At 58.3% G+C, this 25,410-nt stretch overlaps 1 protein-coding gene and 2 long non-coding RNA genes across 3 annotated transcripts in view; 1 reads left to right on the forward strand and 2 right to left on the reverse strand.

Annotated features, from left to right (window-relative positions):
* SMAD6 (SMAD family member 6) overlaps positions 1-19,369 on the reverse strand; it is a 31,575-nt gene extending 12,206 nt beyond the window's left edge. Inside the window, exons 1-3 of the mRNA XM_064517854.1 lie at positions 18,676-19,369; positions 16,124-16,180; positions 14,654-14,731 (exon numbers count right to left, since the gene is read on the reverse strand). Coding sequence (XP_064373924.1) covers positions 14,654-14,731; positions 16,124-16,180; positions 18,676-19,369 — 829 coding nt within the window. The remainder of the gene's footprint in view (positions 1-14,653; positions 14,732-16,123; positions 16,181-18,675) is intronic.
* A 352-nt stretch (positions 19,370-19,721) lies between these two features.
* Positions 19,722-23,653, forward strand: LOC135329417 (uncharacterized). The gene is made up of 2 exons (XR_010390911.1): positions 19,722-19,828; positions 21,730-23,653. It is a non-coding gene; the product is annotated as an uncharacterized LOC135329417 (long non-coding RNA).
* LOC135329416 (uncharacterized) overlaps positions 22,527-25,410 on the reverse strand; it is a 177,566-nt gene continuing 174,682 nt past the window's right edge. Inside the window, exons 5-6 of the long non-coding RNA XR_010390910.1 lie at positions 23,003-23,157; positions 22,527-22,655 (exon numbers count right to left, since the gene is read on the reverse strand). This is a non-coding gene — a long non-coding RNA (uncharacterized LOC135329416). The remainder of the gene's footprint in view (positions 22,656-23,002; positions 23,158-25,410) is intronic.

A 25,410-nucleotide genomic window follows, 5' to 3' on the forward strand; every position in this document is an offset into this window, starting at 1 on the left:
CGGCGGAGCTCAAGCGGAGCGGCGCTAGAAGGAGCGAATCGTGGTGGCTGGCTCGCCGCGGGGATGCCCACGATGCCGGGACGGGGACGGGGACGGGTCCCGCGGCTGCCTGCCGCCGGCTCCCCCGGGGCGAAACCCAGCGCGGCACCGGGGCGGTGCTCCGCTTCCCGAGCCCAGCTCCCAAATGGAAAAGCAGCAACGAGGGTTTCCCTTCCAAAAGCGCCGCAGCCCAAGCAAGTCACCTGGAGTCGAAACCCTGGGATCGCTAAAACTGGGCATCCGGCACAAACTTAATCCATTTGCACTGAAAATAGCTGCTCATTGGAGCAAAACCGCTGAAACAGCTCGGGACCGATACGCAAGCTCGGAGCTCGGAGCAGAGCTGCAGCAGAAAGACCCGTATTTGTTTACAGGGTTTTGGCTTCGCTCTTCTTCCTGGCGCTCAGGACTCCGGAGCGACTCTGAAGAGCTGTTTGCTGTACGCGGAGCCGAGAAAAGAGCAATCCGATTTCCTCTGCGACCTAAACATCCGCCTGCCGTGCTAGCAGGAGGGAAACGCGCGTCCCCGGGCGCACGGAGACACACCGCCCGGCCCCTCGCGCTCCGAGCTTTGACCGATCAGGTGGACGCACGAGTATTCGCACGTCCTGGGAGCTCTGCAACACTCGTGTGGGCAAAACCTGTCAGCGACCTGCAAGAGGTCCAACTCAAAGGGATACAGGACACACGACCTGGAAAGCAGTGGACGCACTGAAGAAGACCGGGAGACCGTTCTGCTGACGGCGACAGCAGAAGCAGCTTGGCATCATGAGGCTGCAGCGGCTGTTTGTAACGTTAGCACCATTTTAACCCCCAAACCTTGCGATATGCAGAGTACGAGCGCTGCAAAGGCTGTAAGTCATAAATCGTGCACGGCGTGGAGACACCGGCTTGCACTTGCGCTTCCCCAAGCACCTCCTGCACCACCAGGGACAGATGCCTCCTACCATGGACGGCCTCCTCGGATACCTCCTTCCTCCTCCCGTTTGGGGCCAGACCCACAGCAGCTCCCTGGGCCCCACACGGCCCCACGCACGCGTCCCACGCACCCAAGGACTCCTCCTGCCCTCGCCCCCAGCCTCGCGCCTCCCACCCCGGCCGACCCGCCTCGCAGTCCTGAGGTTAAATTTCCTGGCTTTCCAGCGCACAAGCCAGGTCATTAACATTATTTATAGGTTCCTGCGGAGGAACTTCCATTTGTTTGTCTGCTCAAAAACAATCAGGTGAAAAAAAGAGATTCCTGGAGGTCAGGGAATTAAAAAAATAAAAGGGGATCCGCGGTCTGATGGGCCTAAAGGATCAACAGCTCTGTCAGAGACATAACAGAGTTTCCTTAAATGCTTATTGTGTAAATATTTAAGGTACTTTATAAAAGTTTTACAATGTGCTTAGCAACCATAAATCTCCCCATCAGAGCCCGGCAGGCGATCGGGGAGGCACACGCTCCGGCGTTTGCGGGAACACAAACACGGACGTTTGCGATGCGGATTCGGGACCCGGGGCCGCCGGGGGTGCTTTTTTTTAAGCTATCTGCAGCCAGGGCGCAAGGGGCCACGTTATGCACGGAAATCCTGCTTTTTTTCTCCTTGCAATGCAGCCCTGGATTTTATGTAAATCATGCAAATCTGCAACCAGCCATTTCCCCCTGTTTGGTGGCTATACGCTCGGAGAACGATGCGATTTTCTTTTGCGAATATCCACTTGCATTGGGAAAAAAAGCTACTGCGCCGATGGACACATCTGCACCCAGCGCCGTTTCCATACAGAAAGCCGCAGCTTTACGGGATTTGCCCGGACACTGTTTTCTAGTTGGAATTCTTCAAACAAATGCGGCTCTCCCTAACTAATAGAGGAAACAATGCGTTTAGCAGTTTTCCCCGGAACCGCTCCTTCGCTGTGATTTAGGTGCGTCTGAGGCAACGACAACGAAGGGGAACGGGGCAACGGAGGTTTACGCGTCCTGCAGAGCACAGCTCTGCGCTGCGTATGATGAAGTGCAAAGAGAGCTCGGAAAAAACTTGGATGGAAGTTCAAACACTAATGTTTTAAAGATGAAAGCGTGCTCTTCGATTAAATGTTTAAATAAAGTTTTCTCGTACTAAATCATTTAAACATTTTCGCATTCCTCGCATTTCTAGCAGCACTGTTCTCTCTTATTTATTGTTGTAACCCAATGCCCTCGGCGAGCGACCGCTGCTATTTGAGGCAACCTGTCTTCCAAAGGGAAAGCTCTTTCAGGACAGCAAAAGTTGGCTATGAGCTGGGTAGAGGGACGTAACGCTGCGGTGAGCAACCTGCACTGAGTCTCCAGCCACCGCCGTGTTTTCCTCCTTTTTTTTAATTTCTTGAAATAAATTATTGCACACTGCAAGTGGGCACAGGCAGGTTCTGCTGCAAATACTGAATGTGAGTTCAAAATAACTCCACTCGACCTTGAAGAGGCCCGAGCCCTCCGGGATGCTCGGGGCTGCAGCGCGCGTGGTACCCGGACGCCCGCATCCCTGCAGCATCCTCCCGCCGCTCTCTGCGCGCCCTCGCAGGCTGCTTGGTGAGCAGGTCGCAGGTAAAACGCTGTGTTTATTTTGGCATTATTCGTTCAGAAAGCCCTAAAACCCCAGCAGAGACATTTAGCCCTTCCATGCATCTCGAGCTGTTGACGGTGCTCGGGACCAGGCAACGAAGCCCCGCGGCCGCGCGTTGCGTAACGGGGCTGGAAAAGCAATCAGGAAGAGCCGGGAACGCGCGTGCAGGCTCCGAAGGGCCAGGCTCGACGGGGCGGGCGGCCATGGAAAGGAGCACGAGAAATTCAGCTTTTACTCCGATAACAGCAAACGCTATTTTCTGCCCATTACATCACGCCCTCCGCTGCTATCGCCCAGCGCCGATAGTCCCGCGCTGATTAAAGCGAGCGAGAACGTGGCCATTGACTGCAAGAGCAGCTCTGAGGGCAGCACAATAAATCACCGGTTTAAAAACAGGCTTTCTCTGTCCCGTGCCACACAAGCGCCCAGACCCCCCTCCGCTCGGCCGACCGCGAACGGTGCCCCACCACGGCTCCTTCTCCGCCGACCGCAGCAGGAGCCTGGGAGAACAGCTCGGGCACAGAGGTCCGCGTTAACCAGAGACGGGGTGTGAGGACCGCTGCCCAGACAGCATCGAAACGGCCAGAAGAATTCCCTGCCCTTTAATTACACGCAAAAGCAGCGTCTCTGCAAGGTTGCTGCAGATCCGATGGGTGATGGTTCATCATCGGCTGATCGAGGTGGCCTTGGAAACTTGCATTAACTGGAGCTGATCACATACGAGACCAGCATTAAGAGTCCTACTCGTACATCCCCCATCCCCAAATCAATTGGAAAAACCAGAGCTGCTGCTAAGTTCTTCGACAGTTTGGAGGATCCACGCGACTGCCCACACCAGACCGCTGGCCTGGGGCTGAACCACGCCGTCCATCGCACCCCGAAGGATGCTCTGCATCCGCGTCCGCTCTTTTTTAGCCCCGTTGCTGAGAAAGCCATCTGCAAAAATAGCCGCGTTGGCACCCTTTGCCACGGACAGGCGGCTGCCGGGACCGAGCGGAGCAGCCCGTCGCGCCCATGGAGGGCACGGGCTGGCGGCGAGGAGCGGGCTGGCCACGCCGGCCGTCCCACCGCGAACGGCCAATTCACCCAGGCTCAGGTTTCCTTACAAACCCGGGACACAAACAGGGCAATCGATGCCATTCTGGGGCACTAAAGGATATATTTAAACCATTTTGGTACTTAACGAAGCCCAGAGGTGTGACTTTTTACTGCTTTAACCAATCTCACTGCTAATTAAACGCTAAACTTGCTTGCCTGCTTTGGAAACTCCCCCTGAACGCCCAATACCTTCTTGGGTGTTTAAAAAGGGTGGAAAACCCGGCTGGAGACCCAGCGCAGGGGCCTCCCGCGCTCAGCACGGCACGCACTGAAAACCAGGGCTCTGCGACGAGCCGGCCCGGCGTGCAAAACCGCTCGAGAAGCAAATAAGTGCTGTGTCCTAGCAAACCTCTGAGCAGCGCAAGCGGCGGTGGGGAAACGTCCCGGTGCGCGGGAACCCCACGAAACCCGCTGCTCCCCAGCGCATCCGCTGCGGCATTCCCGCAGCCCCGTCACCCGGGGCCGGGAGCGAAACGCCGGGCGCCGGGCGTTGCAAAGGAGAGCATCGGGATTAAAATAAAACCGCGTACAAATCTGGGGTGAACGGCTGCGGGTCCCGCGCCGGGCTCGTGCAGCGAGGCTCTCAGCAGCCCTCCATCAGTGCATTTTCTCGCGGCTGCTTATGTATTTTAAACTGGACGATTAGGATTTGCAGCGCACTGGTGCACGCATGCACGGGTCAGGCTCGAAGGAAAGGGCTTCCTGCACGGCAGTAAACAAAACCCTAACGCACACGCGCAAAATGGCACCACGTTACACAGCTTCTTACGTTTCACTTTCGAGACCAAACTACTTTCGGGGAAAAAACCTTTTTTTAAACAATAGCTATGGTTCAACCACATCTCAGGCGGGTGGCTTGCGACCGCCACCGTCTCAGCTGCATCATGACCGACCAGCTATCCCGAAATCCCAAAACACCCCCTAAAAGTCACCAGCCGGCTCCTTTTGCCGGTAGCCAGGAAAGCAGGAGAGGGGCAAGGAGGGAAGGAGACTCAGGGCCGTGTCCAGCGCGGAGACCGAACGGAGGGTTACTGCGGGCTTCCCTGCCCCGTGCCCAGCCCAAAGGCCCCGGTGACGGGCTCCTGGCTGGAACCACTCCACGGGCCAAGCTGCCAGCCTGCCTCCATTTAGTGCTTCGGGTTTTGCACGCAAGTCTTGTTTAGGGTAATTAAAAAGCCAGCCATGCCCCCGCGGCATCTGCGCACGCACACATCCGCTGGCCACGCGCACGACAAGGCGCGAGTGCATCCTCGTTGCGCTGCAGAGCCCGGGGACCCGCTCGCCAGCCGCCTCTCCGGGTCCCCTCCGGAGTTCGGGCACCTGCTTCCTACGAGGAACGAGCGCCGGGCATCCAGTTTCCTTGACGGCTTTGCAAACCTAAGCTTGGCTTTTCCTTCCTGCAGGATTTAACTCGGTCAACAGCTGACGCTCCCACCCAAAGCGACGCGCTGCCGCGGACAGCGTATCTCCGCATATAAAACACGGCGCGCGAGCGGCCTTTGAAGCAGACCCCTTCCAAGACAGGCGCGTACCAAATCCGCCGAGGTTTCTACACAAACACATTCAGTATGGCAAGAGCAAAACTAATTTGCAAAGACCTTTAATGTCAGAAGTCTCAAATGACCGACCCTTTCAAGCACAGCTGAACTCAATCCAGCTCCAGAGATTCATACGGATGATTCGACGTGGAAAAGACTACGGGTATTTTAAAATATACGGCCCTGATTACCTGCAAATAAAAACCGGCACTGCATTTTCTGTTTTGAAAGCAAAGCAGCTGCACAGCGTGTTCCCATCCCAGCGGCAGCGATGCGCGAGGGACATTTTTTCTAAACATACTTTTGCTGACATTTCCCTTTCATGGAAACGGCTCAACAATGGGGGGAAAAGCGGCTCGCCGCGCACATAGGATCTTTACCTTACTTTGCACTTGCAAAGGAATTTCCTTGATCTCTTCGGGAGTGGAAGTTCCCACCGATCCCCACTTTGTGTCACGTGCAATTCGCGTTAGAAAGGAGTCCTGCGGCATCGCAGAAACTGGATTGCTTTTTTCTTTTCTCTTTTAAAAAAAAATGGAAGGTGGGGTCCGTCCTCCAAGCCGTGGCACCGAGCGGGAGCCCCTCCAAAACCCCCCGAGATCTCCGAGAAAGCCCCCGAGCGGGTCTCGCAAACTCCGGCGCTACGCAGAGCTGTTGCCCTCGCCCAGCTCAGGCCCCAGCCATAAAACAAGCTCCACAATAGCGTTATTTATTTTTTTTAAGTCACAAATTATTTCCAGCAGCAGGAGGGTGGAAGGATGCGGCGCGCTGGACCCCGCTCGCCGGCGCTGAGCCAGCCCCATAAACGGCTGGCAGCCGCCGGAGCACCGAACCCGTTTCCATCAAAATCAGCTTGTTACTACTAATTTTTACTGGCTTCCCGGTCGATTCATAAACTTTTGTTGGGTTTTTTGTTTGGTTGGGGTTTTTTTTTCCCCCCCCAGGTCTCCAGACAGCCCCTCGGCTCCCCACGGAGCTCAGCGCAACTCTGCCCATCGTCTTCCAGCGCTGCCTGCACGGAGCAGCGGGCGCCGCTCCTCGGGTGGGCGACGACGATATTCCCAAAACGATATTCCTAGGCAAAATGATATTCCCGGCCAAAACGAAGGGCTGCAAGGGTTTTATTCCCTCCGCAATCCCGAGCTGGCCCGGGAGCCCCGGCGGACGGTGCCGTCACCCAGGCCGAGCGAAGGGGAGGAAGGCTGCGAGCTCGTGCACGCGCGGTCCTCCCGTCTGCACGGTTTCTCCAGGCAACGGATGCTTTGGTATGACGTTGCCCATGTGCTTTCGCTTACGGCCGTGACTCAAAGAGCGGGCGATCCTTCCCTACGTCCCAACGCCCTTCGGCGAGCGTCAGGCTCTGAGCACAAGGCCAGGGACAACTCGGCGTGACTCCACGGTTCCCTTGTTGCAAAAGCACCGGATTATGCCGTGGCTTCCTTGGATCTTCTTAGAAGAACGGGAAAAAATACGTGTCCTGTTCGCACGCGGCGCAGTTTTCGGGCTCGAAGGGCAGCAAACACCAAAGCCGCTGGAGCTGCTGGAGGGCGAGGGGAGGGAGCTGGGCACGGCCACCACCTCCAGGCAGGTGCCACGGATTCGTTTTCGGAGCCGCTCTTTCCACTGAACGCACTGATTTTATTAGCAGCGCGGCGACAGCTTGCATCACTACGTGTGAAAAAGTGAAGAAAGCAGCTGACAGGTTTTGAAGGTCTTTAACATTCTTTGGCTCTTGGAATGGAAAAACCGTAGCAAACTAGACCTTAATAAATGGAAAGATCTGAAAAAGAGCTTTTCTGCTGGCGCGTTCCTCGCCTGCTGATGGAAGCCGTCAATAAAGCCGGCGCGCTCGTGTCTCTGCAGCGCTGCCGCGAGGAAGCTTTCCCAGGGATCCCCACGGATCTTCTTGGATGCTGCTTGGATGCTGTCAGTCCTAAAGGATTTTGTTCCTCCTGAATTCCCGCTGGTTAACGGCACGTCTTTCACCAAAACCGGAGCCGCACCGGCACCCGGACGCCGGAGCAGCAGTCTGTGCGTGGAGGGAGCGACCGGTGCACCCAGCACGGACGCGGGTCTTGGCCGTGGTGGTACCGGGAGATGCACCAGCAGCAGGGAGGACCCTCCCCAGTCCTCCTCCGGCCGCCGAAACGCAGATCCCCCCCAGTCTTTGCTGGTGTCGGAAGCCGACTTTCGAGGGTCCCCTCTTCTGAACTGACACCAGCAAAGCAAAAGCGTCCCGTCCTCCCTCTCTCCCACGCTGCAAGGGGCCCATTTACAGCCAGAAAATGCCTTTTGCTGCAAAAAAGCCCCCAATCCTCTACCGATACAGTGCAGCGACATTGCACAAGCATTGCTCGCTCCTGCACTGCAGGGAATTGCATTACTCGCATCCTGCGGCACCTTTCCTACACCGACTTCTATAACCTGAGGCACAAAGCACCGGGCGCACGGAGCGGCCTGCAGCCAGCCTGCTCTCGGCCAAAGCGGAGAGGCGGGAGCAGCGCTTAGTGCACGCGCCAGTCCAGGCCTGCTCACCACAGCTAACGCTAAACCACGAGAAAAAAGACCTGGGATGTTCATTCCCCTCTGGCTAGAAGAGCAGGCCGGCGGCGGCCGGGGGCAGGAAGGGGCGAGAGCCACCGGCCCCCCCCAGCGCCGGGCACTGCTCAGCCCCGCTGCCGCCCCAGGAGCTGCAGAAGTCAGCTGGCAACTCTGCAAGAGGTCGGCCGAGACGGGCATTTCCATGCAAAGCCTTTTTGCACTCGCAAGAAAAGCCAAGCAGAAATCCAGCAGTTTGCAGCGTTCGAAGCCGGAACCCAGCGCCGGGGGCTCCCTGCACCGCGCCGCGGCTCCCGCAGCCTGTCCCGAGCCCCAGCGTGCCCCAACCCCGGCGGACGCATCCTGCAAACTATCCACCCGTTTCCCAAGGGAAGCCCCACGGGGGCACTTTGCAACGGGGCTGCACGAAAGCCGAATCGCCGGCCGGGCTGCAGCACTGGCGGGGCCGTGCACGGGCACAGCCGCCCGCCTCGTCTCCGGCAGCCCCAAGCGCTCCGGCAGGACGAGGGGCCGCGTCTGCTCTGCCAGCAAAGCCAGCGCCGGCCCCAGCACCGCGAGGCACTTCAAAGCCCGCGGCAGCAGCACTGAAGGGACGCGCTCCTCGGCCGCCCGACAGCACAGCAACACCCGCACAAACAAGCACTGTTCCAGCGAGGCAGCTTCACCCATCAGCGGCTCCGAAGGAGAGGGAATGTTTTTCCTGAAGCCTTTTTTTTTTTATTTTTTCCCCTTTCCAGTTTGTCTTGGGGTGTTTTTTTTCCTCTCCCCCGAAGCCGCCTCTCCGCGCCGCCCGTCTCGGATCTGAGCATCCTCCAGAGCTAAAATGCTGAGTTAGGTCCCGGCGTGCAGGAAAGGAGGTGCCTTTGATGAACACCAAACCTGCAGACTTCAATCGCATCGGCGAGCGCCACACATTTAATAAGTTATTTCCGTGGAAAACCTTAGTAACTCGGTTATGAATCAAGCCTATAAACACCTCTCACTCATCAAAGTGCCACGAAAAAATCTCTTACTGTAACTCTGAATACCGGCCTCTCTCTGCAGGCTCCTGCGAGCAGCCAAAATTCCTCCTTCAAAACATTCGCCATTTTCAAAGGTCGCAAACACACTGCGGCCAGTATTCGCGAACCCGCTTAAAAAGCAAAACACACGCTCGGAGCAGAGCGAAGTTCAAACAAAGAGGCACCACCAGATACGCGCTGCCTAAAAGACACAACCGGGGTCACATCAAAAGGGCTTTTACTACCTAGAAAGCCATATCCAACTCCTAATAGGGTGCAAGAATGTAATGTTTTGGCTACAAAGATTAAACTCCTTTACTTCTAAGTCACTTGCTTACTTCCTGAGGTTTCTTTTTTTAAGTGCGATGCTTAGGTGCCTGGAGAAGTGAGGGATGTGCTTATGCTGTGATTCAAGGCCAAACATCATAACTACTCAATGAACCACAGACAAAAACATATTTTATCTGGGTGTTGTACTTACTCCAAGAACGTCTCTGCTGAAAACATCCCGGCTCACTGCGAAAAGCCGCCCCGGTTCCAGGTAAAGGGAGCAGGAGAAAGGGCAACTGTCTCCCCTTCCTGCAAAACGTACGGTGAAACTCAGCGTACGGCCCCAAAGGCAACGGCAGCCCCAAATGCTGCTCGTCTCAGCGCCCTGCCGACAAGGCTTTGCTGCAGGAGGAAAACGTCTTTCTCGGGCGTTTTGCTGCGGGCGCTCGCGGGCAGCAGCACTGCAGCACCCGCGCTCAGCTTGCTTTCAGGGACCGGTGTGGGGTGTCACGAGTTGCACAGTGCCTGGCTTCGCAAAGCATCCCGCGTTACACGGCGACACGCGCTTTGCTGCGTCCCACCTGGCTCCACGGCAGCAAATGCCACTTAGGACCGGGGGAGCTGCGCGCACACGCGCCCGCCCAGCAGCATCGCCCGCAAAGCAGCCGCAAGCCCTGCACCGGGCACTGGGCCAAACACCGATAAGACCAGCCTGCTTCCAGCAGCGCTGCAACACGCAACCGCGTTACTCCAGGCAAGCGAGTCCAATCCTCTGCCAGCCAGGTTTGCTTTTTTTTATTATTATTTCCTCCTTCTGGAATAGGGGCAGATGTAACTGTCCACGTTTTCCAAACTGTCCACATTTTCCAAGTGCTCTGAGATCCGTGTTGGAGGGGTTAAAGCAGCAGCAGCAGCCATCACAACCATGCACCGGAACGGTGCTCCTGCATGGCAAGCAAGGCAAGCGAAGGATGGCATCAGGGCGATTTCAGCCCCGCTCTCCGTTCCGCAACAGGAGCCCCGTTGCGCCCTGGGCAAGTCACTCCCTTGGAAACCGGCAGTGAAAGGGAATCCTTCCCCGTTTCACCGCCCTGGGTGAATGAACAACCTCCCCGAGAGCCCAGCCGAAGATGCTCCTCGGGGCAGGCAGGGCTCTGCTGCCCAGCTGCGGGGCTCCCGGCCCTCCCGCCGCCCCCCAGGGCCAGGCAGTGCAGGAACATCTTGCAAAACCTCTCTGCCGCTCGCCACGGGGCACACGTCTCCGTTTCCCAGCCCAGAAGAGACCTTGGTCCTTGGCTGGCAGCATTTTGGGGAGGCTGGTGATGATCCCTTGCTGCCTAGGAGGTGGCAAGGCTGAGAACAAGCTTTGCTTTCGGGCTCAGGAGACCTTCGGAGCAAAGCGTCCTTCCAGGTACCTTTTCCCATGCACAGCGAATTCCCCAGCGGTCCCTTACCCTGCCTGAAGTTAATTTTGCCTCCCCAAGTTACAAACCTGGCTCAACTCCGAATTAATTTCAAGACCCAACGGCTTGTGTTTCAGGCTCACAGCCCACTAGGATTTTTTCATGAACGGGTGTCGCTTGCCTGAGAAACCCTTCCGCAGCTGCGGATCCACCGCCGAAATCCCACCGTCGCTCCGGAGGCCCCCGCACCGCACGGCCTCCTCTCCTACCTCCGCGAATGGGAGCTGGGGTGCAGCCATCAACGCAAAAGCCTCCATCATCACCACAGCGTCATCCTCTGCAAGCCTGGCATCATCTGCAAGCTCCACATCATCTGCAAGCTCTACATCGTCTGCAAGCCTGGCATCACCTGCAAGATCTACATCATCTGCAAGCCTGGCACCATCTGCAAGCTCTACATCGTCTGCAAGCCTGGCACCGTCTGCAAGCTCTAGATCATCTCCAAGCTCTACATCGTCTGCAAGCCTGGCATCATCTGCAAGCTCTACATCATCTGCAAGCCTGGCACCGTCTGCAAGCTCTAGATCATCTCCAAGCTCTACATCGTCTGCAAGCCTGGCATCACCTGCAAGCTCTACATCATCTGCAAGCCTGGCACCGTCTGCAAGCTCTAGATCATCTCCAAGCTCTACATCGTCTGCAAGCCTGGCATCAGCAAACTCCTGCAGACCCCAGCTCCAAGGTTGATCTTTTTGGTGGCCCGATATGACCTGCATGGCAGTGTATTAATGTAGTAACGACCATGCCCAGGCAATATCTCCTGCAGCCTTCATCTAGGCTGCTTTCTCCCCAGTTGCTCAACCATACCAGCGAAGGCTGTGTTTGCTAAGCGTGCGTGCTCTCGGCAACGTCTTCTGCTGCGCGTTAACGCGGGCAGCGTACGTGATGCTGCACGTTGTTCCTCATTGATGAAGCGCTACCATGAACAGCCTTTGGATACCGCGAGAAGCCCACCCGGCTGCCAAATCAATAGGGCTCTGCTTTTCCATTGCTCACAAGAAAAAATTGTTTTAATTCCAGGACTCGTCACCTGAGCTACCCACCAGGGCCAGCCCAAACCTAACCCCCACGGCCCCCCTCCTGCAAAGCTGCCGGCTCCGCTGCACTTCAGGCCAGCACAGAAAGGCTGCAGAGTAAAATAGAGACCCGCGTTGCCCTGGAGGGGCAAGTCCAGGACGGCGGGTGCCACCTTGCAGAATTTCCCTAACTTCCCTAACTTTTCCCAAGAGGAAAATCCACCGATTCACCCGGCGGCCTGCAGAGCTGGCGCTGATGTCGGCTCCGGGCCGGGCTCGAGGTCTCGCACGGACAAACCCGGCGGGAAGGCGGCTGCAGCGGTGAGGTCCCCTGCAGCCGTCAGAGCCACCCCGCGCGGTCACGCGCGCTGGTGGGAGCCCGACGTCCAGGGCCCTGCACGGCCCCGGCGGGACCTTCCCGAGGAGCAACAAATTCCTCTCTCGAGTCAATCGGAAAATAGATGCGCTTTATTTCCCGTTGGCAAACTCGAGCTATGGAGGAAAAATGTTTAATATAAAAACATCTGACAAAGCACCTCCAGGATGTATTTTTTTGCATCAAAGAAGTAGCTCTTGGCAATGTATACGCTGCTCCGACCAGAAACGCTTTGGCCGAGCCCCGATTGTTATAGACTGCGCGGAGTGAGACACGCCAGCGAACTTAAAGCGAAATATGAAAGAAAAGGGAAACCAAAACCATCACTGGCCCAAATAAACATCTGTCTGTGATTAAGCTGGATGCACAGATACGCTCCGCTCTCTCTTTAAAATGACTTTATGTTTTCTTTTAAGAGGACGAGGGGGGGTGGGAGAGAAGGGAGGGAAGGTCCCGCGGGCTGCGGTCGCCCGCCGGGGCCGGCACCCCCGAAACGCCCCCCCCTTCTACCAGAAACATAGCAGGTTTTCTCCGAACAGGTAATTTCACAATCTCTCCCCGAATCTGGAAAGGGGAATGTTTGCCCAGTTTCCACACATATCCGCCTTACATATTTATAGGCTTTTTTTTTCCCTATTCCTAACACAGAAGATCTTCATAAATTTCCTTGTTAGCATAAATCTTTGCAGTCTGTTATTTCTGCGGGGGGAGGAAGGGAGACGTTCACTTTCTCCATGCAGCAGGTTTGAAAATACGCTTCCTCAAGTTCATCCTAAATACTGCTGGAAGCAGGAAAAGAAAAAAAAGGAGAGAAAATCCAGCCCTTGCTCTGCACCCGTGGCATCGCGTCAGCCCGGCTGGGTCCCAGCTCGGGGCGCCCGGCGTCCCCCTCTGCGTCCCCCCAGCACGGGATGGCCCCGGTCCTGCGCGATGCCGGCCCGGCTCGCGGCAGGGATGCGGCAGCCGGGATCAGTCCGACGGGGAGGAGAAGACCCTCGTGCTGCCGCTCGAACCAGGCGGCTGGAAACGCCGGCATCCCGCACGTGTCCGCGCAAGCAGCACCCCCGAGCTGCCCCAGCTACTGTGGCTTCCCAAAAAACCGGGAGCATCTCCGACCAGACGACGTCCGCTCCCAAAACCCCCTTTCTCCGGGAACGTTACAGCTGGCACAAGGTTGTCCTTGGAGAAGAGGCTCCATTTCACCACCACAGCCTTGTGCACCCCAATACGGCGGCGCGGGGGCATCAGCTATGGGCCGAGCTCCTCGTGCAGGAGCTTGCGCTGCCCGACTGCAAACAGCTTGCGCCCGGCGCTGGCTGCAGCCCGCCTGGGAAATCCCGGGAAGCTGTGCTGCAAGGAGAAGGGACGTTTGCTCGTAGGCGCACGTGTCCCAGCCAGCGTGAAGCATCACTCATAATCCGTTATTTCTCTAGTGAGCTTTTTAATCCATTCGAGACTTTTTCATATTTTAAGAGAAATATTGCAGTCATGAAAAAGCTTACTTAAAAAAGAGGGGTTTTTTTTATTTTTATGCATGAGAGATAATCTTTCGACTTCATGCAAAAACTTCCTGTTTAGAAGTTCATCAAGTAAACGAGTAACGGCAAAAGAATGGTTCTCTTTGTTATCCAAAATTGAATTTTGTGGTTTGAGTAGGAAAAGCCTTTTTGATGATCAAAGCTGAAGCAATAAATAGCAGTGGCTTGATGCTAGATCCAAAACGTACTTATTTTTGGAACGGGAGTTAAATGCCCATTTAGCCCTTCGGTGCACACACGGGAAAAGGCAGGGAAGACCACGTGCTCCACGTATCATTTACCCAGGCCTGTGTTTCGAGCAGACCTATGAAAAAAGCTGAAACGGAGAATAAACAAACTAATATATGGCAGAGAGACTATATTCCAAGGTTGGGGTTTTTTTCCCCTCTTTTAAACTTTCCAGTGATGACAAGTACGGGTTAACTTCAGTGAGACTCTTATCCTCTTTCAGCAATCACGAGCACTGGGGAAAAATAAATCACGCAGCCCCAGACTCTTATTAAAAGTTACACCACTGGAAACGGCGCAGGGGGAGAGGAGGTATCCGATTTCAGCACACTCGCGGTCACATGTTATCATTACATTGTTCAAGCAAAAGTTAAAATCTCTCCTCTCTTGCAGCAAATCCTCCAGATGTCCTATAAAGAACTCAGCTGCGATAGAAGCTAAACCATTACATCCTTAGGAGCCCGGGTTTTAAAACTCTGCTGCCGTAATTAATGGCTATTATCGGGTTACAATAAAAGCCGCGGGCACGGGGAGCATTGCAGACGCGTATCCAGCACGAGCGACGTTTGTCAGGAATTGCAAGCACATATTTATCACGGCGCGGCTCCGGCGGATCCAGCTCCGCGGGAACGAAAGCGGGGATGAGCTCCGGAGCGCGGTGCAGGACGGAGAGGCCCGGGGAGCCGGGGGGCACGGCGCGTGCACGGAGGGGAGGGATGCAACCTCGGCGGTCGCACCCTTGCACGCCGTCAAGCGCGCCGGCGGTCGCTCCAGCATCGCAGCGCCCCGACCCCGGCCCGCTGGAGACCCCCGGCTCAAACGGTCTGAACAAGCAACTCAAATAGCTGCTATTTTTTTTGGAGTTATACCAAGACTACGAACGCAGCGCGGCGACCCCGGCTCTCCCGCAGCCGCCCCCAGGCAACGGCGCGAACGTCTGCCCACCTGAGAAGTCTCCAGGCGTGACGTTGGGCGAGTTGGTGGCCTCTGTTTCAGTGTAAGACAACGTGGAATCGGATAGATCTGCAAAAAAACAGAAGCCCGGAGGCAGGCGTTGAGCGCGGCGGCCCTTCGGCTCCGCTCCCCCTGCCCCCTCGCCCAGAAAGCACCGCGTAGCTCCCACCTCTGACATGCAAATGAAAAGTCTCAATTGCCTCGACCACAAGAATAACTGCAGTGAAGTTGATCAAACAAGTAGGAACTTGGTGCTCGCTGGATAAGGTTACATTAAGCCTCTAAACAATTCATAGTTACTATACTTAATTATCACCATTAAAATTCTTGAAGCTGTTTATTCTTGCTTCCTTCCTTCCTTCCTCTTTGCTGAAGCGAAGGAAACTTTGTTTTAACAAGTTAAGAGTCTTTGTTATTCTGTCTTGCTTACACCCCTCTAATTAAGTGCTCAACTGTTTGCTCACAGATTAACTATTATTTTTCCAATCAAACAAGCCAATGAAGCAGATTTCGGGCCCTGGCTGTTGTTTTAATAAAATCACGTGCCGCTCGCTATCTCCTCTCCCTGCGGCACAGCAGTTTCTGAAGGGAATTAGCTTGGACGGGCAGAGCAGGGAGGGACGCCTGGGGTTTTTTTTTTTTCCACTTCTAACAAAAAGAGAAAAAAAATACATGACCGGCAAATTTATTTTCCAGGACACTGGAAAACGGCCCAGTGCCACAGCCCGGTGACGGCACGCGGCGCCGGGCCCAGGCGCTCCGGGGGCGTGCGGGATGCGGGACCGGCACCGTCCCTGTCCAAGGGACGTCTTGGTGGGCACCAAGAAAAAGGAAGTGCCCAGTGAAGGTCGCTTAAGCATTTCTACGTGAATACCCACTTTGGAAGACGTCCCACCTTGCACTTGGCCAGCTGCTCCAGCGGGCCACCTCTGATGCCCAGCCCACCTCCCCAAGCTGCCCTCCACCTCTCCTTCCGAGCCGCGATAATTCACAAGGAAAAGCAAAACGCCGTTCCAAAACTACACAGCACGGAGTTTTAGAGGACTTTAGCTTTCATTTTAATAAACGCGGTCAAAGAGGGGGTCCTCCCCACGCAGCCAGGGATGGCAGAGCAGCACCCGCCGCTCCGGCTCCCCCCTCGCGCCCGTCACCCAGCACATCACCCGCAGCCGACACATGACGGCTCGCAACCTTTCATTACGCCTTCATTAAAAATAGCGCTGCATATTATTTTGGAAAATATGCATGCGTCTACATGGTAATTTGGTATGATACACTGACATGCATTTACTTCTTAACGCTTGTCAGCTGACGCTTGCTCAGAAATAATGAGCAGCCATAAAACCCCTACTTGTTGGCTTTTGCCTAGCACGCCACGTAGAAACGTCGCCAGCACAACCAAAGCCGTGGCCGCGCCAGGAGAGCGAGCTACCAGGAGATCAAAAGGGAGAAGACACGTACCCAGTGGCTTTTGCTCATCATTAGGAGACAGCCGCGAATAGGGAGGCGGTGGAGACTCTGGAAAAGACAAAGCTTTGGGTTAGCGCTGTATCGGGTTCGTAAGGGACCCCCCCGTCTTCCCCTCCGGGTTAAGAGCCCGTCCGAGGTCACAAACCCCGTGTTTGCCCAACAGAAGAAAATCCACTTGCAAGTAACCCTAGACCAAGACTTATCCAGATCTTTGAAGACTTGGTGTTCAGCCCTCCAAAGGGGCCCTGGCTACCCCAAACGGCCCGTTCCTCCCTTACGGAAAACGCGTGCCCCGCGACGCGCCCCTGCTCCGGCAAAATCCCCTCCCAACCGCCCTGCCTGCAGCTCCCGCGCCACGCCGAGGACCATCGGACACGCGCGGCAGCTCCACGAGACCTCCCCGCACGCCACGCAAAGACCCCGGAAAGGCGCGGGGCGATGCCGGGGCAACGGCCTCCTCCGAGCCCGGCTCCCTCGCCCGACCGCAGGCCAGCAAAGCTCCCGAGCACGTGCTGGGGTTTAGCAGACCACGCTGGCAGCCATGTGCTTGAAGGTAAGCACGTCCTTAAAAGCGCTCGGCTGAATCAGGACACCTAGACGGCTCTTGCTGTGCTTACGGGAGTAGGGAGCGCGCAAACAGCTCCGGGCTGCTGCAGAAGAGCCTCCATCACCTTCTCGGATGGGTCAGAGGGTGGGTTTTCTCCCCCCTACATTATTATGGTGATTTTCTTTTGGAATTATAACTTGCTAAAACAGAGAGTGAAACGCGCCTGGCCGGGCTGGATCACGGCACCAGCACACGGCAGATGCTCCCCTGCCTTCAGTGAGAAGCTACACTTAAAATCCAGCGCCATAGTATCAACTCCCGATTACTGAAACTACCGTGCGCTCTCCAGTTTCCCACGCTGACCTGCAAACAAGTTATTCGATATAATGACTGCAACTCAGTTTGGCTTAAAAATGATTAAAAATGGATTAAAAATGGCCTTAGCATCCTCTGTGCGATGGCTTTGCGATGGCAAAAGCAGTCAGCGACTGCTCCCGGGAGAGGAAAGGCTCCTCGTCTCCAAACCGGCACCAGAAACCCCAGCAGAGCAGGGACCAGCACGTCGGTGCCCGGCTCCTGCACGCAGCATCGCAGGCAGGACGGGCTTCTTGCAGGGACTTAAAGAGCCTCGGGAGGGACTTAAAGAGCCTCGGAGAATAAAGAAACCGCGGCCAGAGTCCTCGACGGCGTCTGGGGCTGCCTCCTGCCTGCGCGACGCGGGCTGCCCCACGCTCCCGCCAGACCTGCCGGCACAGCGCGCCCGCGAAGCACAACCGCACTTCCACAAAGTCGAAGCAAACTCGGTGACAAATGCACGTGTGGGGCTGCAGGCACGCGCGCCCCAGCCCAGGGACCCCGCCGGAGGCCAAGCAGGCCCGCCCGGGCATCGAGGCCAGCCTGGCTCTCCCTCGCGGCTCCCCGGCGCTGCCCTGGCACCAACCTGCCGGCACAACCCCTGCTAGAAGCACCCTTGACCTGCTGCTCCCTGCCCGGGACTTGGAGCCATGCGCCGCTGGAAAAAGCCATCGCTGCAGGGAAGCAGCTCGGAAACTTTCACAGATGTAGCTGCTCCTAAAATAAATGCACACCTACTCTGCTTTTAAGAAAAAGCTACTTGAGGCGTGCAGGACTTGTCGGGGGAAGCAGGGCACCGGTGCGGCACGCAGAACACACAAGTCCCTTTCAAGGAACTGATGCAAAGCTAGGCGGGATTTCAGATTGCAAAACAAATAAAATCAAAGCTCGTGCCAAGAAGGGGATCATTGAGGTGATTTCTGATATCCTCCAGGATTTTCTGCTGATGAAAGGAAAAAAACCAAAGGAAACGCCCGAGAACCACACGAGCTCCTCGGGCTTCCCCCGGCGCCGCGGGCCCCCCCGGCGGGGCAGCCCTGCCGCCGCCCCCCCGCGGGACCTGCGCGCGGCTCCGCGGGGCGCTGCGGCTTTAAGAGCGGCCGCGGTAATTGCCGGCTCCGCGGCCGCCCCGGTAACCGGCGAGCCGCGCTTTAGCACCGCTCCCGCGCCTAAGCAGCAGCGGCAGCGCCGGCGAGAAGGGAGAAACGGGGGGGGTGAAACCCAACCGGGGCCGGCCCAGCTCGGGGGGGGGCACCGGGCCGCGGCTGGCTCCGACCCCCCTCCTTTCCCCCGCGTTTCTCCCGCGGGGGGGGGGGGAAGGAGCCCCTGGACGGCGCCGGCCGAGCGGGGCCGCCCCGAGGGCGCCAGCGGGGGGGGGGACACGAGACGGCGGGGGGGTCCCGACGGCGGGGGGGGTCTCCCGGCTCCGCCGAGCCGCCCCGCCCCGCGGGCAGCGGTCTGAGAACGGCGCCGCTCAGCGCACTGGTGGCTCCGAGGGGGCCCCCGGCCCCCCCCCCGGAGGGGGCCCCCGAGCAGCGCGGCTCCCGCAAAACCCCCGCGAGGCCCCGCAGCGCCCGAGCCCGAGCGGGGCGGCGCGGCCGTCGGGGCCCGGGGGGGAGGCGGCGGCGGCGGCGGCGCTCACCTGGCCCGCAGAGGCGGCTGAAGTGGTAGGGGTTGCAGCAGACGGTGGGGCCGTCGGCGACGCCGAAGCTCTGGCACTCGCAGAGGGGCTTGAGCTCGGCGGGGTGCTGCAGGTCGGGCCAGCGGAAGAGCTTGCCCAGGAGCAGGTGCGGCGGCGCGGCCTGGCCGCCCAGGCGCAGCTCGGTGCGGGCCACCAGCACGCAGCCGCCGGGCACGCCGCCGCGGGACTCCACCGCCTCCAGCAGGCTGTCGAGCGAGCGCTCCTTGAGGCGCCTCAGCAGCGAGTAGGTGACCGCCTTGAGCTCCTGCTCCAGCAGCAGCAGCCGCGAGCCGCCGTCGGGGCGGCGGGCGGCGGCGGCGGGCGCGGGGCCGCCGGGCTCGCGCTCCGCGAAGAGGCAGCAGGTCACGGTGCGGCCGTCGCTCTCCCGCGCCCACCGGGCGCCCGCGCCGTCGGGGAGCCGCTCGGCCATGGGGGCTCCGCCGGGCGGCCCGGCGCGCAGCTCCTCGGCCCGGCGCAGCAGGCTGCGCGTCACCGCGCGGATCTCCGCCGGGGGCTGCTTCTCCGGGGGGCTGCAGCTGCCGGGCGCTCCGCGGTCGTGGCTGCTCCTGGCGCTCCCATCTCCGCCCTCGCGGTCCGGAACGACGCGGCTCCTCCAAAGCCGCCGCACAAGACCCGAGCGTTTGGACCTGAACATACGCTACGCGGGCGGCTGCGTAACGTGCCGCGGCTCCGCTGCTCCGGCCGCTCCTATTTCATGTCAGCGCCGTCGCCGTGGCGAGCTCCGCGGCGGCTCCGCGCAGCGCCGTGCCCAAGCCCCGCGCAGCAGCGCCTCGCCGACGGCCCGCGGCGGCCCTGCACCATGAGGGAGGCGGCGGCGGGGCATAGACGGCGCCGCGGGGGCTGCGCCGACAGCCGCGGCGGCGCGGGGCGCTCCGGGCGCTGGGGCTCAGCCGCGCCGCGCCGCCGCCCTACATGGACCGCGGGCGCTCAGCGGCTGCCGCTCCGCCGGCGCGGAAAACAGCGCGGGAGCAGCGGGGGCGGCGGCGGGGGGGGGGGGGGGGGTCGCAAGGCCGGGCCAGCCCGCGAAAGCCCCCCGGCTCCTCCTGGGGAAGCGCCGCGCTCGCCGGGCTCCTTCGCCACTGGAACATAAAAGGTAGGTGACCAAATCCGCCAGCGCTGCCCGGATCAGTGGACTCGCATCGGGTCCCGGCTCGGAGTTATTTCCCTTAAGGAGGAGAAGGAGGGGGGAAAAAAGGGAAAAAATGGAAAAAAAAGGGAAAAAAGGGAAAAAAAGCAAAAAAAAAAAAAAGAGGAAAAAAAAGCAGGTTTCAGCACATGAACGGCAATTGTAAATATCCCAGAAGGAGCGGCTGGAAATCCTCCGTCGCGCCGCGGCGGGTCCGGCGGGGGCTGCGCGGCGCTGCGCTGCCGCGGCCGCGCTGCTGCCTCGCGGCGCCCGCGCGCCCTCGCTGGCTTTTGTGTCGCCCGGGCGCGCACGCAGGGCCCCCCGGCGCGCGGCGGCGCGATTGGCTGCCGCCCATCATGTGCCAGTCTAGACACTTTGGCGGCCCCGCGCCGCGCCGATTGTTGCGCAAACAAGGGCTCAAGTTTCCGAACTCTTAAAGGGACACGCGCACCCCCAACCCCCCCCCCCCCCGGCCCGCGCCCCGAGGGCGCGCTCCGCCGCGCCAGCCCGCCCCCCGCCTGGGACAACCCCCTCCCTCCCCCCCCCTCGCGGGGGTCGTATGCGCGGGGCTCGCAGGGGCAGCGGGACCCCCCCACGGGGTGGGGGGTGCATTAAAACGGGCGTGCCTACCCCCCCCCTCAGATTTCCCCCCCCCCCCCACGGAGCGGCGTCACAGCATTTCTATTTATTTATTTATTTAATTTATTTATTTATTTGATTATTTTATTTTATTTGGGCTCGTTTCTGCCCTCCCCCCCCCCACGCAGGACGTTCTGCACGCTCCCCTCCGCCTGCCCACCCTCGACGGCGCGTCCGCCCCCACCCCCCCCCCCCCCCCCCGACGAGGACGCCGCTCGCCGCCCTCCGCGCTGCTCCGCCGAGCCCCGCGCTGCTCCGCCGCGGGGGAAACTAGGTCAGGGCGGCGCGGGCGGCGGCGCGGCGCGGGTTAACGCCGCTCCCCCGCTGGAGCCGCCGCGGCGCGGACACACCCCCGCGATGCAGCGACTTGTCCCGGGTGGCAAAAGTTCAGGCCCGGCGAGACGCCATTGGCTGGCCGACGCGTGACGCGCGGCCCCCGCCGACGCCCATTGGCCCGCCCGCCGACGCGGCCCCGCCCCCGCCGCGCCGCGCCGCGGCCGTGAATGAAAGAGGCTCCGCGGGACCCGCGCGCACCCCGACGGCGCGGCCCGGCGCGGCGCGGGGCCCCGGGCGGCGGCGGCGGCAGCCGGCTCGGGGGCGGCGGGGCCCGGCCGCGGCGCCGCGGGGAGGGGAGAGGGCGGGAGGCGCGGTGCCGGCCGGGCGGCGGCGCCGCGGCCGCTAGAGGGGGGCGCGGGCGGCCCCGGGGGGGCGGCCCCGGGGGGGGCGGCTCGCCGAGGTGTTCCGCCCCCAGCGGCATCTGGGGCGAAAACTTCGCCCCCTTTATTGCAGGGCTATCAAGCCACCCCCCCCCAAAAAAAAAGAGCAAGAAATGGCTATTACTATCGCCAAAACCCCAAAGTTGCAATTTATGCAACATTTCCCGGTGCATCTTTTCCCCCCCCCGGGGAGCTCCCACGGGGAGGAGGGTTCTCCGTGAAACCGCAGAGCAGCCACCGCTCAGGGCTCCGAGGGTTTCGGTGCCAGCGGGGAACATGCAGCGCTCTGGAAGGAGCAGCTGCGACGGCTGCACCGAGCTGCCAGCGTGCGCGATGCTCGCAGCCTAACTGGCAGCACCGCGCGGATGCTGTTAAAGGTTGCGCTTGTGCAACACCAGAACATGCAAAACTTCTGGCCAAAAATTTTACTAGGGTGCAGTAAGGAACTGGCTGAGTCACTTCTCTGTCTTTTTTAACCGCTCGTCTGCCCTTTCTCTGTTCATTCTCAAATAGGATCGATTTGCTCTCCGCAAAGGGACCTTTTCCCTTGCAAACATACAAGCGCTTCATGTAAATCACCAGAAAGCTACTGATAAGGGCAGAACAGAGCAGAAGAGAACTTTGTCTGGAGCATCAGCCTTAGCATCACCTGGACATTTTTATTAATAAGTCAAAATTGAATCTTTGCAATTTATCTCCCAGCAGATGACCAGCTAGAAAAAGACAATAAAAACAATATTTCAACCAACAAATTTTAGACAATCTGAATGTTCATGACTTTTCTCGCTTGTCATTTTTTCAGCAGCTCCTGCCATACATTTATACATTATTTCCACATTTCCCCTAAACCCTTTTGCCACAGCTGAACCCGTAGCTGCCTTAATATACTTACTATGCCTTAATGTACCTAATATTATACCTTCATATACCTAAGAGCATGCTTTTAAACAGACTTTAAGTTAGGACAGTTTTCATGGCAAAGCTTAATGTGGCATTTTTCACCTTGATTTAAGAGATTCCACAAGATTTAGCGTGAAACGAGTCCGTGTGTGTCACCCAGAGGCTTGCGGCAGCATGACTGCAGTTTTGCATAACGAGGTGCTTTGCTTTGGAATCACCGCTGCCCTCACTGATCAGCAGGCCGGGAGGCAAAGCTCCTTCTTCCCCGGCCCTTCTCTGGGTGGCTTTTAGGAAACGTGCAGAAATGGGATGCGGTTAGCCAGGTCGCGGGTGCTGGGTGTGATGTGCCACCGCTTTTCTTTTTGGCACCCACCTGCACCGCGGCTGCGGCTGGCTCAAGAGGACGAGCCCCCCGAGTAAATTCCCTGGTCAAAGATGAAACATGCCATCTTACGTTTCTGCTTGCTTTTAACATCCAAGCCTCCAAATGCACAGACTTCTCAAACAGCACCTTCTAGTTTCCGCCTTAGGCGCATAGTCTGCTTGGAAAGAATAAATAGAAATAGAGCAAAGAATATAGGAAAATCCCTATTAGGTGTTTTCTGGGTGTGCAGAGGGGCAGTTACGGGTATCAGCAGCAAAATGAGTTTACTTTCCCCTTGGAAACTGCACCATTGAATGTCCCTGCCACAGCAACCGCCGTGAAACCGGCACGTCCCCCCAGCAGCGTGCACGGCGGGGCTTCGTGCGCACGGGCTTCGGCTTCGCAGGGTTTTCCGAGCGATACGGCAGAGACCAACCGTCCTGCGTCGTACTCGTCTCCCCTGACCTGCCACAACCCCGTGCAGAAACCAAAACAGATGATCTTACTCGAGTACTGACTCACTTTGCGTGGAAGCGACGTTGCATGGTGACCGCGCTGGAGCGCGCTGCTCTCGCCGAGCCGCCGAACGGCACCTCGCGCCTACCGCCTGCTTTGCAGCTCTGCAGAAGTCAGCCAGCCTCCAGCTGCGCGGGACAGGGCGATTAACCTTCCTTCACCTTAGGGACCAAAGACAAGATAAATGACCCAGAAAGGCTGCAAAAAGCTTCAGCTGCAGATCTGGAAGCAGAATGCAGGATTTCCTGGCTCGAGAGCTGGCCAGGATCGCTGCCCATCCCTGAGCTGCTGCAGGGAGATGCCCACGCTTGTCTGAACTCCACGTGGATCGAGCTATCAAATACAACCCAGGGATTTACCTCCCTAAACGCCGCTGATGCTTTTCTTTCCAAAATCTTATTGGCAGTAAGATCCAAATGGCAATGTCACAAATGTGCAATTACTGACATTTAAATATATATATATAAATCTTAACTATAGCACTGTTTCGGTTCAGGACAGGTTGTTTCGAGCGCCATCCGTTTCGGGGGCTTCCCACAAGAGCACATCGTTTCACGCTCTAACATGGGGCAAGAGAAGCAGAGAACTCACTTGTACTTGTCATGATGCACATATGATTTATACTAATGTTGGCTATTAAAGGATTTTTAGTAAGTAGCAGCTATGTGCTCTTCTGCTGCCTTCCCCCCGCTTTTTTTCCCTTTTCCCTGTCGTAACAGCAAGCGCTCCTGCAAGATGCTCTGGAGCACGGGCTACAGGGCTTGGCACAGCAGCTTTTGAAAGCCTGCCAGCGTTATCCGACATCGATCTCCCAGGCGCTATATAAAGCCAAATCCTCCCGGGCCCCGGAGGACGGCGGCTGGCCGCAAGGGCACCGGCGCAAACCCGTCCCCAAAGGCGACCTGCAGCCGGGGGACGAGGGCCGGCTCCGCGGGTGCCCCCACGCCGGGGCCAGACCTGCCCGCACGGACCTGCACCGCCGGTTTTCGGCAAGAAAACATAATCTCATAATTTTCCAGCTTTTTTATCTGTAGCGTTTTAAAACGTTTCCAGCCAAAGATGCAGAAGTTAAAAATCCCAAATAATAATTGTCATTTAAGTGCGTATTTTTTTAAGCAGCTCAGTGCTTAGGGTATTTCCGTGCCTTGCAAAGGGGGCTGCGGTGGGGCCATGCACGGACGGGCTCTGCGAGGGGACGGCGGGACCCAGCCACCGAAACCCCCAGCAAGCCGCTGCGCCTCTGCCGCAGCGGAAAGGCCCCTAAAATCAGGCTGGTTTTACTGGCAGCTGAGGCCCAAAGCAACCGGAGAGAGAAAAGGTCCGAGACCACGGGAAGGTCCCGCTCCGCACGTCCCGACGGCAACGCTGTGATTTTCCTCTTCAACCTGACTTTTTCATGTCACCCCTGTAAGTGTCTTCTGCGCAGTAACATACTGCGGCGGGACTCAGGACCGGCTTCAAAGCGGAAAAAGCAAAAATCAGAACAAGGCATTTTGATAAATCCAAGCTAAAACAGCTCGAAGGAATTTTCCTTGACGGGGGATTTCACAGCCGCGGTCTGCAGAGCTGCTGCGGCGCGGGATGGCTCCGGGGCGCTGAGGACGAATCGCTCAGGGGCAGCTTGGAACAAAATCTTCCAAATTGCACGGGAGACCCCGAACTAGCAGGGGGAGAAGAACAAAATCAGGCAGAAATTAGCCCGCCAGTGCGATTCGCTGGACCCGAAATTGGTGTTAATGGTTAATGGGAGCTGCCCAGGCGAGCGCGCTGCCGGCTCCGGGGCCCTTCCCACGGGTATCTGCTGTGGGTGGGACGAGCTGACTCACAGTTTCCAGGGCTGCAGCAGCATTTCAACACCAGCGCTGCAGCCTTGGGGACGGATGGCAAAGAGCACGCTCCGCGCGGGCTGCTGGGAGCCTGCTGGACAGCATGGGTCGCGTTTTGGTGTCAGAAAATGCCAGTTTGGTGCAATCAAAACTTTTTTGTAGCAGCCTGCTAGCTTCCACGAAGTGCTGTCTGGAAAGGCTGCCCAGCTCCGCGCTGGGCTCCTAGTCGAAGCCGCAGGGGCGACGCTGCCTCCCAGCAGGTCCCGGCCGGCGGGCCGGAGCATCCATCCGCAACGTGCCACCCCCGGCGAGCCCCTCGCTCGGCCCCGGGACGGCAGCCTGCGCCCCGCGGCCCCGAGAGGCCCCCGCTCTGCTGGGCACTGCAGGGCCAGTTCCTAAATCTCGCTGCGTGGAGCTGGGCCAATTCGTATAAATAATTAAGCAGTTATTCGGGCAGAAAGCGTCTAAGGCCGGAGAGGAGAGCACCCAGCCAGGACACGGGAAGCTGGATCCAGTCCCCGGGTTGGAGTCAGCAAGAGCAGGGACTTAGCCCCCGTATCGGGCAAGTGTCACGAGTGCAGGATTATC

The sequence above is a fragment of the Dromaius novaehollandiae genome, chromosome 10 (assembly GCF_036370855.1).
Source record: "Dromaius novaehollandiae isolate bDroNov1 chromosome 10, bDroNov1.hap1, whole genome shotgun sequence".
Classification (NCBI taxonomy): domain Eukaryota; kingdom Metazoa; phylum Chordata; class Aves; order Casuariiformes; family Dromaiidae; genus Dromaius; species Dromaius novaehollandiae.